Source organism: Parasteatoda tepidariorum, chromosome 5 (assembly GCF_982258835.1).
Source record: "Parasteatoda tepidariorum strain Cologne lab strain chromosome 5, Ptep-v5.0, whole genome shotgun sequence".
In the NCBI taxonomy this organism is placed as follows: Eukaryota; Metazoa; Arthropoda; class Arachnida; order Araneae; family Theridiidae; genus Parasteatoda; species Parasteatoda tepidariorum.
The window spans coordinates 82,331,347-82,345,447 of NC_141759.1; the positions used below are offsets into that span (position 1 = coordinate 82,331,347).

A 14,101-nucleotide genomic window follows, 5' to 3' on the forward strand; every position below is an offset into this window, starting at 1 on the left:
AATTTAATCCTTTAGTTAGTTCTAAAAAATAAATAACTTTAAACGTTAAAAAAATTATGTTCTACCCTATGGAAATATTCTAAAACCAGATTTTCTCCTACTTGATCAGATGAAGCCGGGTGCTATTGAAGTAACGGTTAAAAGTTCTTTTTTTTCCTATTTAAATACTTATTTAAGGATGGCATTCTCTTTAAGGTTGCAGGCTCTTTAGCGCTCATATTTCCGGACTACTGTATCTGGAGTATTTAAAGGCCATTTGGCTCGACCTGTTCTCACTGTGTTGAGTGTGTTCTTAGTTATGTTGTTGCTGTTGTTTCTAATGTCACTTGCCAATATCAGCAAACCCGTTTGACGAAACCAAGCGAATTTAATGCAGAGGGTGCGTTTTTGGTTTTTTCAGTGACGCCATGTATGGCCAAGAATATGATTTCAGGTGGACCCATTCATGCAGCCATTTATTCATTGACCTGAACCAAAGAACGACCACTCTCCATCAGTACCCCAGAGGACTGCATGGAGGCCTTTGTGCCCTGACAGATTTAACGTGCACCAGTCACCATTTACTACACGGGGAGTATTCGGCCGGCGGGGATCAAGTTCATGCTCTACCCATTTTCTTAGTGGTGCCTTCCTCTAGTTACTATTATATAAAGTGAGTTTGAAAAAAATATGATACAGAAAACTAGCTTTTAATGAGACTAGTATTTTAATGTCTCTTCTTTTTTGAGATTTATACGTATATCGATGGAAGAGGATTTTTTTTGTAATTAAGACAGTTTTTTGGTAATTTAAAATAATTAAATTCCTTCATTATGGCTAAGTAGTTACAGTGAAATTTTAAAAAGTCTCTAATTTACTAATTTAAATCTTTCTAATACTTCCTATTATATACTTTCCCGAAATATTATATATTTTCCCGAAGTATAGAGAAAGAGAAAGACTTTTCTTTCATTATAATAAAATTTTGTTCCAATTTAGAATAATAAATAAATTTTAAAATATTTTAGATTTTACACATTTGATATTTTGTATATATGATATAAATATAAAGATTTACTTCATACATATATGTTTGCTAGTAAAAATAATTTTTAGTTTGATATCAATTTATATAAACGTTATTTATTCATGAAATCAACATAATTTTCAATGTAAGGAACTTAATACAATTTCAATAATTCTATTTTTTACTTAAATTGAACGTTTGATAATTATTACGAATTGATAAATATTTAAAACTCTTAGTCATTTTAAATTTGGAAAGTTATATTTTTCTTCAATAGATTAGAACAAATTTTTGCCAAAATTGAAAAAAATTTTTAATTTATTGTTATTGTTAATTTTACGTCGCACTAGAGCTGCACAATGGGCTATTGGCGACGGTCTGGGAAACATCCCGGAGGATGATCCGAAGACATGCCATCACAATTTTGTTCCTCTGCGGAGGGGATGGCACCCCCGCTTCGGTAGCCCGACGACCTGCGAGCGAAGTCGAGCACTTTACGGTAGCACAGTTTAACGAGGACCAATACCGCACACCCTCGTTCCCTATGCAGACTGATCCAAGTGGTCACCCACCCGCACACTGACCGCAGCCAGTGATGCTTGACTTCGGTGATCTGCTGGGAACCGTGTCTTATCGATCAGTCCACTGCGAGACTTTAAATTTATGAATTTTATTAATTTTTTACTTCTATATTATAGGTAACGAAAAAAAAAGTAGAATATAATTTGCTTTTATTTTCATTAGATTAAAAGAAAAGCCACAGTTGTTAATGCAAAGTTGAAATGTATCAGGTACTGATTTATAAAAATGTTTACTTTAAATAGATTTTTATAATATTTTAATTATCAGAATTTTAATTAAATGTATAGATTCAAATATATAGTTTAATACATTCGAAATAAATATATATAAATTTAAAATAACTGTTTAGTACTTGATCAATAAGTTTAAAATGTTTTAAAGATAATGCGAACAAAATGCTCTCACGTAACCTCTGTGATTAAATTCCTAATCTCTATGTTTGTGGGGCTTGATTTTAATTAACTTTAAATTTCTTTCATCGCCTAAAAAAAAAAAATCTTTATATTGTATTTTTAGAAAATCACACTATTTGTTGTATACATTTTAGAATATTCATCTCCAATATTATTTACTTTCTATTTAAATGATGAAAATAGGTGACGAGTGCGACTCTTTGATTGCCATGTTAAGAATAGAAAAATGTCTCGAAAACTCAGACTACTCCTACTGTTAGCGCCATATGTGGAAGACAAGTAATAGTGCGTCGTTTTTTGGAACTATTTTGGAGTGACTTGTCTTGACCCTCCATTTCCATAATATTTTTCCTATTTAACTGTCAAAAATATTCTCTAAAATTTCAACAGCGCTTTTTTTTAGAACTATGTTTGGTGCAGAACGTACTTTCTTCTGAAAATATGCGAAATTCGGCTCTTCTCTGAGTCATCTGTAGCCCTTTCGATCGCCAATGCCTCTCACCGAAAAATTGTGTGGATGCCTTAGTAAAAATAGGCTTTTAACTGCTAACCTGGACGAATACAATTAGAATTTTATGAATATAATTGGTGGCAATATGCCGAAAAGATGATTCATCACACATTTTAAAGTTAAAAACAAGCTTCTGCTAGAAGTGAGAAACAAAAGTTACATTAAATTTAATAATAGTTTGATGAAATGTTATGTTTATTCTGAAAATAGATATTTTTGCTTTTATTTGTGATCTATAATCCGGAGCCATGTATTTAAATAGACTTTTAAGCTATTCAGTCACTATTTTAATAAATGTTTTCTTTTTACCTTCTGCGTTTTCAGGTAATATTACGATACCTAAGTACTTTTTGATTGAGTTTATGAATTGCTTTATTGTTTGTGTAAACATTGTTTTATTTTTTTCAGATTTATATCCTCATGTTACTTGTGGATCGGTCATAAAATTAATAAACAATCAACTGAAAGTCCGGCTTCACTCTCATGAAGTTAAGTACGGCTCTGGCAGTGGTCAACAGGTGATTTTTTTTACCTTATCAATATGTTTGACCCCTTGATCAATATGTTTGACCCATGTCACCAAATGGATTTCAAACTTGTTATTTTAAAAAAAAAATGAAAGGAACGTAAGGGTCGGAGGGTGGCTACGAGTTATTATACCCTTCGAGTTGGTCTCGTTCTTAGATTTTTTGCTACTTTTTCATTTCACCAAGTCGCCATTGCAAAGTTACTAAGTTGAAGTAAATTCGACTATTTTGATTTAAGTGACGTCTTTTGTTAATAAATAATAAATGGATAAAATAGCGGTAATTACTTGCACCAGTAAATTGGAAAGGTACCGATTTTTTTTCCTTCCAATTTCCTGCAACCCGATGACCGGAAATCGCCATGTCGAGATTTCCGTATTGTGATTTGTGGCAGAATCATCACCAAGTTTTGGAAACTTCCGGGCAATGGCCCGCGAGAAATTAAAAAAAAAACATCACAGAAAGGGGCCATTTCTAAAGGTATAACTCATATATACCCCCAGGGCAAGCATCTACATTTTTTTTTTTTTTTTTTTAAATATTTGCAAGTTTAAAATCTATTTGCCGATTGTCGTTGGCGCAACGGATCAGGATACGGAAATAACCCTGGTAGATCAATATGTATAAATCATCTGGTCCCTTTAATTATTATAACTATGTAATATATCCTTCGCTGATCTTCTAAATTGAACTGATAAGAATCGCTAATGTTGGTTTAGTACTACATAAAGTGAAATCTACTATAAATGTGAGAAATTTTGCAAAAGGTCTCTAAACAGTTAGTTTCTGTTCCATGTATAAAGTTTAAAAAATTTATCTTCAGTTTTAAAATTGCATGTTTGCCTTCTGTAAACTTAACATTATTTAAGTATAGGAAATTCTATGTAATACTTTTTCATTTCATTTACTTTCTCTATGTTGTGATTATATTTGTACAGTTTATTTTAATAATAATAATGATTTAATTTATGTAGTCTGTTACTGCTATTACTGACACAGATGATGTGAATAGTCATTGGGTAGTCAAAGGAAAAAGTGGAAAAACATGTAAACGTGGGTAAGTCGATGAATATTTTTGTATCAATTGTAAATTTTATTGTTGTATTTAAATTGTTTTGAAAATTAAAATCTATGACTTTTGAAGTATCCAAATAGTATTAATTTAGCTTAGCAACTTAAAATTATACTACAAATTATTAGGTTTAATTTGCCTCGAGGTTAGGGTTGCCAAGGTACAACTTTGAAAAGTTCTTTCCGAAGACGCAAACACATCTTTCCGAAGTAATTGTATTAAGCTAATAAGCCTCAAGTTTAATTATGTAGACAAGAAGTATGCAAAAACACATGAATTTTGTGCAATGGGAATGTGACTAATCTTCATTCCATATGACTGGAGATAATTTTTGTCCGCGTTATGGTTTCTACAGAAAAAGTACTTGTCACACTTCTTTAATCTTCATTCAGTGCTCGTCATAAATTGTGTATTTTACTGTATTGCAGGGTTGCCACAGGCGACTAAAATGCAGCTATTTGCAACTATTTTCAGCATGAGGCGACTATGGCAACTTTTTTTTGCCTGAAAAGACTAAAAAAGCAACTATTTTCAGGAAAAGGAGACTATTAGGAGACTTTTCTGTACTCCTAGCAATGTTTTTTTTTAGCATAATTGGATTAAAAACCTGCAGCTTGCGAAATCTTCTGAAGACACTGAATTTCTTTTCTTAGGAAATGTAAAATAAATATAATAAAATTTAAAAAAATTAAATAAATAATTAAAACATCAAAGAATAAAAAGTTTTAGATTGCAAATTTGAGTCATCACTTTTTAATGCGTTCAATTTGCATAGATTCTAAGTCTATTTCATTTCTCGATTGCCTTTTGAACGCTTATTGCTCAGAAATTCTGCGTGATTTTAAAAATCTCAATTTTTAATACGATACATGAATTTTGAATTTGAGTAATCACTTTTCACAATATATATATATATATATATATATATATTTGCTAAATCAATTATTGATATGAAAGGAAAAATTTCTTAGAAAAAGTGTGTTTTTTTTTTAATGAAAAAGTATTTTTTGAATGAAGTCTAGTAACTAAAAGTATTTAATTTTCTGCAAATATACTAATTTTTTTATATAAAAATTTAGTGCTAGAACACTATCGTTTACATAAAAATTATCGTATTTGCCACCAACTTGACTAAATGTATCATGGTATATGACAATTAAGTCATTTAATAAAATTTCAGTCTTATTTTTGCTGAATTTCTGTTCTTATTTAGGCAACTATTTTCATACTTTAGGCTACTAAAAGCAACTATTTTGTTCATTTTTTTTGTGGCAACCCTGTATTGAAATATTTGAGTTTTTCTGTATTGCTAATATCAATGAACAAATATACTAGAAAAAAATTCGAAACAGTGAAGTTCACCTTCTTATTTGGCAATTTTAAAGGCAAATTCAAGCCCAAATAATTCTCAACTCAAGTTGTGGAGCAAACTAGCATCCACAAATTAAATATTTGTGTTACATGAAAACTGGAAAAACCTAGTGTTAAGGTTTTTAGAGATTTTCTATTGAACTATTTTTTTTTTGTTTTTTTTTTTGTCCTTTCTGTAATCAGTTAACGTATCAATTTCACACTGAAATGTATTTGATGTTATTAATGACTTGACGTAAAACTGAAAAATATCTAATATAATTAATTACTTTAAATTTTTTAAAAAATATGACATTGTTTTCATACACACTGCCAATAAAAAAAATATACAAATCGAACTTTTACTATTGCTATATTTTTTTATAAATAAAAAAGAAGCAAAAGATCATCTGCATACCTATGCATAGATGTGAAAAAATGTTACATATTTATTTTCTATTTATCAATATGTATGATAATAGTTCTATAAAAGCTTCAAAATTATTTTATTATTCTAAAAAGAATCAATCTCTTGATTAAAATCTTGATTTAAATAGTTGATTCTTCTCATTTGATGCAAATCATCGACACTGTATGATTTTTATAAAATAATATTTGTTTTTTTTTTCTTTAAAAAAATCTAATTGTTTTGCTTAAATTAAAAGTGTTTTTCTTAAATTCTATTTGTCAATATATATAATAATATTTGTATAAAAACTTTAAAATTATTTTATTACTTTAAAAAGAATCAATTACTCAATCTCTTGATTAAAATAGTGATTTAAATAGTTGATTCTATTCATTTGATAAAATCGTTGACTCTGTATGATATTTATAAAACATTTTTTTAAATTGTTTTATTTAAATTAAATGTATTATCTTTTCATTTTTATCTAGGGAACCTATACCATGTGGAATGACAATAAGATTGGAACACTTACAAACTAAAAAAAATCTCCACAGTCACCATTTTCATTCACCTTTATCAAGTAACCAAGAAGTTAGCTGTTTTGGAGAAAATGGTGAAGGAGATACAGGTTGAAAAATTTAATTGATATTTAAAGCAGAAAATCTTTACTATGAAAGCTTAATTTTTTAACAATCTTGAAATTACAAGCTATTTTTTTTTTCATTTAGCTATGAAACATATTTTATCTTTTCGTTAATAATTTATTTACTTTATCTAATTCTGTTGATTTTTTCCAACTCATTCTTTTTACTTTTTAAAAAAGCCTTTATTTTAAGTAAATGTTTTTATTGTAAATGTTTTAAGTGAGTTAAGAAGAGAAAAATTAGTGGATTTTTTTTTTTATCTCATTAAAGATCTATTATGTTTGCTGGAATCAAAAGTATAAATGGGAGTTAAATGACTTTCGGAATTTTATACTTTATTATTTTTTTAAAAAATTTCTGTTATTGGTATAGACAAACGTGTATCAACTACATGTCATTGTAATAGTTTAAAAATCATTTTTTTTAATTAAAAAAAAGCCTATTTTAAATTGATTTAAAATTTTTTCATTCTCCATTTTTTTATTTAATATTGTAATATGTTAGTAAACATATTGATTAACATAAAGTTCAAGCATGTTAAAATAAATGAGAAAATGTTTTTCCTTAAATTTATTTTTAAAGCATTACTTCTGCACTATACATTAATATCATAGTAATTTCCAATTAACAGTTTAATATATCTATTTCATGTTTTTACTTTAATAATAATCAATATTGGGTTCTTAGAAAAAACATTAAATGAACTGTTTAACTTGTAATATAATTAATGAGAACTTATCTATAAATATCTATCACCATCTGCAAATATGAAAACCTCCAATTACATATAATTTTGACCTCATGCATTAATGTTCAAAGATCAATAGATGCATTGTATTTATGTGCATATTTAAAATGCTTGATTAACTTGAGCCTGTGTAAGTCATGATTGAATGTAATTATGACAATTAATAATTCATGTTAAGTATTCATGATTATAATTATAAGCCTAAGCAAAGTTTCGGATCATGCTGTGGAAGAACTTATTACGATTATTATTATTACATTATATCAAGTTTTTATGAAATGTATACATAATACCTTAATAATCTTGTATATATCTACTAGCAAGCCATATTTAATTTAATGCAACTATATGAACAAATTGTCATATCCTGATTATAGTCTACTGTTATTTAATATCAAACTTATGTGCATATGCATAATCACTACAAATTTTAAATGTAATCATTTTTGGCAACTGTTATTAAAAATCATATATAGTTGTTATTAACAATTTTTTAAATGAAAATCGTGTTCAAATTTTAATCCATGTATGTAATTTTTCTGACTTCCCATTCTTTATCATATTAGTGTTTTTCCTATTTTATCTCATCCAATGTATTTGTTTATCTTGATATGTCTTTATAATATGTAATGTTTAGCAACGCTTCTTCTGTTTTGACATTGTTTTTGGCATTCAGCTCCCATGGATCTTAAATGTCAATAGTCAATGTTCTACAATAGTTACACAATGTCTGAAATTATCTATTTCTTTAAATCAGTGTTTCCCAAACTTATGACTTTAGTGTACCCTTTCTAAATTTTTCGTAACACTGTGTACCACTAAAAAAATGAATGTATTTTTTACTATAAAAAATTGCGCAAAAGTTAAAAATCACAACTGGCTCTTGACACCACTCATTATTAACTGTTAACTCAGCAAAAAATAGCCAATAGAAAAGTATGTAACCGTAAATTTTCATGACTAGCTTTGTTTTTAAATAAATTTTTTTGAAATTTTTGTTTGTTGCAAGATATTTCGAATAAGAACGGGTACCCCCACTAAACTGTTCCCGTACCCCTGCGGGTACGCTTACCACACTTTGGGAAACACTGCTCTTAATAATAGTAATTGTCTAAAATTATATGTTTCTCTAAATTGTGACGTAATAAATAAACAATAAATTAGGCATCTTAGGAGATGAGGTCAGATGATGGGACCTAGCTCTGGTGGCAACATTGCAGTTGCTAGGGTAGGCCCGAGGTTGGGGACTCATTGGGGGAGGCGTGGTGTGTTGCCGTTGTATCTGTCAGTTTACCTGGCCACAGTATTTTTCTGATGCCCCATCTAGGGGCAGAGTTGTTTGTCAGTGTCCACGCTCATGGCCTTGTAGTTTCGGAGTTTTTGGGCTTTACTTATTGGTGACTTCTGTTCTTTAATTTTTCTTTTAGTTTTAAACCTAAAATAAACTTTTTAAATGTAAAAATTTTTCTATTTTTGCAATAAATAGGTTGGTTTAAATTTACATTTAATCATTGCTAAAAGCTTAATGATGAGGATAAAAAAAAATATGTTATAGCGTAAAATTTAAATATTATAATTACAATGGAAGAAATCTGATATCTAAGCAATATCTGACCAATCTCTGATATCTAAGCAATATAGAATAGATAATACATTATGATGCAACAAAATTATAATGAACTACATTATTGATATATATAATTTTCTCTTTCAAAGTCAAATAAAAATGTTTTATTGTTAAGGTATTTTAAAAATTAAACCCATTCAAAAAAAAAAAAATTCTCTTTCATTTTGTGGGGAGAGTAGATATTGACAATGCAGGGATGAGATTCTTCCCGGATTCGCGGATTTCCGCTTTTTATCAGATTTTTCCATTTTTCCCGCTAATTTCCGCTGAAATTTTTTTTTGCACAAGTTAAAATATTTTATGAGGAATTTAATTTTCCGCGGAGCGAAATTATTGAAGTCGTCATTCCTCCCTCTGAAGTTTCTCTAAAAATCATTTCCTTAGGATAAAACTGGTTGACCTTTATACAGGGATGAGATTCTTTTTGCTTTTGTCTCTCGAATTTCAGCCTTTTTATCAAAAACTCAGATTCTCTAAAAGTTTCGTTTTTTTATTTATTTATAAATATCCCGTTTTTTTTTTAAAAAAAATTCAGTCGTTGAAGTCAAATAATTATATTTATTTATGATTTTCAAAGAAAAACAGAAAATTCAAACTACGTCCTAGCTGCTAACCCTTCCGCTTGTTTACTTATATTAGCTATTTTCTCCGATTTCACGCACAGAAAATGAGATTTTCCGTATTTTTTATCCGTCGGCGGGATAGCTCGTATTTTCGTAATTTAGACGTCGCTGCTTCTTGTATTCTGGAGTGAAAGCAAACAAAAAAAAGCGAAAAAAAATAGAGGTGGATTTGCGGTGAAAATATTTATTTGCTCATTCAATTAATCTTGTAAATTTTTATTTATTGTGTAAACAAAAAACAATTCAAACAAGCCTTTTAGAAATCCCAAGGCCAGACTCTGCAAATATCTCGATTTTTATTCACGCGATTTTAATATCAATCATAGATTTTAGTATTTACCTGATTTAAAAGTTGCGCATTGCAATTCTTATTTACGCTTTTTAAATATCGTACATTATGACTCGTATTTACGAGATTTAAAAATCTAATATCGTGTTTTGTATTTTTGCATTTTTAAAATCGCGATTTTCGTATTTACCAGATTTAAAAGTTGAATGTTGTTATTCTTATTCAGGCAATTTAAATATTGTACATTGCGATTCTTATTTACGAAATTTAAAAAACCAATATCGCGATTTGTATTTACGAGCTTTTAAAACCCTACGCGAGCTTAAAATCCAATGTCGTGATTCGTTTTTGCGGCTGTAATATCGCGTGATTTTAAAATTATGCATCTTGATCTAAAAATTACGCATCATGATTTGTATTTTCGCATTTTTTAAATTCGATGTAGAGTTTCATATTCACGTGATTTAAAAGCCTCATATCGGGATTTATAATCACATGGTTTACAAGTTTAAAAATCGCACTTTTTTTTGTCAAATTTTTGTTTATATATATATATATATATATATATATATATATATATATATATATATATATATATATATATATATATATATATATATATTCTTGGATTTCCTCTTTTTTACTTTCTGACTACACTCTCATCCCCAACAATGTCAACCTTCAGCTATGAAAAGGCACCCCAACCCTACCATTGAATTGAGTTAACATGTCTTATATACTGGTGAATTGGAATTATATTTTTGTAGTGACACACTGCAGTATTTTTCACAAATTAAAATTTTTTCTCTCTTTCTGTAAGTTTAATAATTGCTTATAACTTAACTATTAAAATAACTTCTGTCTTTTTGTTTTCAAAAAAAGTTTTTAGTAAATCTGTTTCCGTTTTTATTTATTGCGTGCATTTTTATTTATTTTGTTTGTTAATGTAAATTCTTACTGCTCTAGGAGATCATTGGGTAGTCACCTGTAGTTCTGATTTTTGGGAAAGAAACGGAAATGTACGATTTAAGCATGCAGACACAGACATGTAAGTTTCTTAACGATGATTTTTCATATACTTTATTAAAATTGTTTTTGTATTAATTTCCTATGAAAATAGACATTTTAGATCTGGATGTTAAATCCTAAATAGTTGCAGTTAATATTGTATGCTATACAAATTTATTTTGTATTTTGAAAAGTTTATAACTTTTAATCTTCTTAAAGCCAATTTTGAAATGAGATCTAAAACAGGGATGCACAACCATGTTTGGGTAGCTGGCCACGAAAACTAGAAAGCCCTGTCTTAAAGGCTAGTGTTAACATATGTCTGTAATCATAAAAAATCAGATTGTATTTAGATTCTAGTCAGAAATACTAATATGAATTACACATACATAACTAAATTTTTCATGTAATAACTATAACATCCCTGCCAAGTTTCCTGTTTTTTTAACCAAGACTCCTGTATTTTATGACTATTTTAAATGTTTTTAGGTCAAATTTTAAATGTTTCTTTTTGACTTATATGATTATGCATGATGCATCAAAACTTTTTTCATAGCATAAAAAATGTCGGTAGTAAAATCACTGTTATTTTATTTCTCCAATGTTGGAAGTCATGCTATAATATAAATTAAATAAATTTATTTAGTCTAAATTGCACTGAACATAGAAGATTAAAAAGTAAAAAAATTATCTATGACAAATATTAAAAAAAAAAAAAAAGAATTACGAATTTTCTTTTACCGTAAAAGTTAACTTTTAAATATTTTTTAGTTAGAAAACAAAATTTATTACTGTTTCTGAAATATTGTCAGATTAACATGATTGAAATATTAAAATCATATGCTTTAATATTTACTTTTCAAATAAAGAATCCCTCTAATTTATTCGTAAAAATTCATTTGACATTAATTTTTACTGTTAACACTGTGCCATTGCTAGAAACAAATCTTATAAAATTAAATTATTACAATTTGCTTCTCTGAGAAAGACTTATAATCAGACAAATAAATCAGTAACTTACTGTACAAAACACAGCAGCAAAAATATTTTTTGTGTTTTTTTTCTTCATATTTTTATTAGTATTTTAGATAGTTCAGTTATGTAGTAATAAATTTGAAGCTGTATTTAAGCAGAACATATTCAGTGTTCTCCTTAGGAATAAAAACATGCAGGTTGCTGCCTCTCTGAAAAGGGCACTTTGAGTTTTGAAAGGGCACTCACTTAACACAGTAAAAATGTATCAAAATGTGTACCATTATGTAATATCAGAATTTGGTCAACAATTTTTAAATTACCCTCTTATACTATTTTATGTGTATATCTCAGAAAATAATTCTCTCTCATAATCAAAATAAGAAGAAAAAAAATTGTCATTTATAAAAATAATTAAGAGCAGGCTAAAAGACAATTACTGTGCACAAATTGTTTTAAGAAAAAGTAAACTATATATATATATATATATATATATATATATATATATATATATATATATATATATATATATATATATATATATATATATATAATTGTTAAACAGCTTGAAAGCTTTTTTTTTGTAATTTAAACTGATAATTATGAGAAATTTAATATTTGAATGTGCTTTTTCTTAAAACCAAAAGTTATTTATTTAAAAAATAATTTTAAAATCACTTACAAAATTTAATCAGAGAATGATCCTTACAAAATAAATATTTGTAATAGTGAATCAGAATTAAACCCATAAACACAGTTAATTTTACCAGTGTGTAATTATTATTTAAATAGTGAATAAATTTTTAAAAAAATCAAATATAAATAAAAATTGAAGTGTTTTTAAAAAATGGCAGCTTATTTTTACTTAAGGGACAAAGAGAGAACATAAAAAAGGCAGGGCTGGCTACCTTTCTAAAAACGCTTAGAACACTGTCATCAGTTATTATTTCTAAAGAACCTTCTGCATGTCTATAAATCTGAGAATGAATATGTTTTTCTTTATTCCAGGTGGATGGCCGTATCTGGTAATACTTATGGTCGACCCATTGCAGGCCAAAGAGAAGTTTGTGCTCTTCCTTATTCCGACAGTAATTGTTTCTGGAAAACTGCAGAAGGGGTATTTATTAAACCCACAGACTTTTCTGTCGGAGCAACTGGACATATTCATACAGAACTGTAATACTTATTTTATTAGATCATTTGTAAAATTGATTAGGACCTTTTTTTTGTATGTTTGAATCACTCTGTGATATCGATATTTTTTTTGTTTTTATTAAAATTATTTATATGAATGTGACTGTTTTTTTAAATGTTTGTTTCAGTCAGATGTTCTTACTAAATTTGTAAAAAAGTTGGATTTCCTATCGTTTTGGGAGAAACTATTAAAATATTGTATTTAAAACGGTTTTTAAAAAACCGAAGTAAGGCATGATTCAGTAATTTCTGGATTTTCATAAATTAATTTTTTAAAATCTCAAAAGTTTTGAAAATGTATGATTCTTAACACCTTGCAGTTTTATAGCAAATCATTTTTATGCAGTTTGGTTTCAAATTTCTGATTTGTTTTTCTAAAAAAAATTGCCTGTTTACATCAGAAATCAGATGTGGAATACCCCAAAAAGGTATACAGCTAGTATTTATGAAATTCACTCTTCAGGTGTATATACTAATTAATTTTATAATAAAATTATACACGAATTTACTGTTAAAGAAATAAAACTAACATTTTGATAAAAGTACTAAATTGTAATTTATACAACAATTAAAATGATAAAATTGAATTGGTTATGCCAAATAAATGTTCTAATTTTTGTTTAAATTGAAACTAACCCCAATTGCCTTTTTATCATCCTGCATTTGAAACCCTAAAATCTTTGACTCACTGCATTTCATGATTGAGTCAATGTTATTTTGCTTTTCTATAAAGTGAGAAGATTAAATATAGCTTCTGGGAACGGGTAAAAACTAGAGTTTTGTTGCTTTTTTCAACCAAATCATATTTTATTATTTACTTTAAAATTGCTTAAGGAGTAAAAAAAGTTATAGTAGGTTAGTTGCAAACAACAAAATTTCATAACTCTTGATGGTTTAGGGGGGGGGGGATTTATTTTAAACAGATTATTACAGAAATTTTAATAAGCTGTTATTTTTAATACTCAACGGTTAGTCTTCATCTTGATTAAGAAATCTTATTCTGGATAAATTTTGATAATTGGCATCTATTTTTCTGCTAATTGTTTTGTTTAAAAGTAAAGCATTATATACTCCATTTTCTTCATTTTTTAATAATTGTTCAATTTTGCTATTTAAATACACCATT

General features: G+C 27.8%; 1 protein-coding gene across 1 annotated transcript; it reads left to right on the plus strand.

Annotated features, from left to right (window-relative positions):
- The first annotated feature begins 2,602 nt into the window (after positions 1 to 2,602).
- Positions 2,603 to 13,073, plus strand: LOC107437960 (stromal cell-derived factor 2). Its single transcript, XM_016050111.4, has 6 exons — positions 2,603 to 2,836; positions 2,921 to 3,030; positions 4,014 to 4,096; positions 6,359 to 6,498; positions 10,768 to 10,849; positions 12,790 to 13,073. The coding sequence occupies exons 1-6, from the start codon at positions 2,761 to 2,763 to the stop codon at positions 12,959 to 12,961; spliced, it is 663 nt and encodes a 220-aa protein (XP_015905597.1). The 5' UTR covers positions 2,603 to 2,760; the 3' UTR covers positions 12,962 to 13,073.
- Positions 13,074 to 14,101: the final 1,028 nt, after the last annotated feature.

Bases quoted from the DNA above. Each gene is read 5' to 3' on its own strand.
- LOC107437960 (XM_016050111.4), top strand. From the start codon at position 2,761: ATGTATTTAAATAGACTTTTAAGCTATTCAGTCACTATTTTAATAAAT. The intron at 4,097-6,358 runs GTAAGTCGATGA...ATTTTTATCTAG, and splicing joins GGAAAAACATGTAAACGTGG to GGAACCTATACCATGTGGAA. The intron at 10,850-12,789 runs GTAAGTTTCTTA...TCTTTATTCCAG, and splicing joins AAGCATGCAGACACAGACAT to GTGGATGGCCGTATCTGGTA.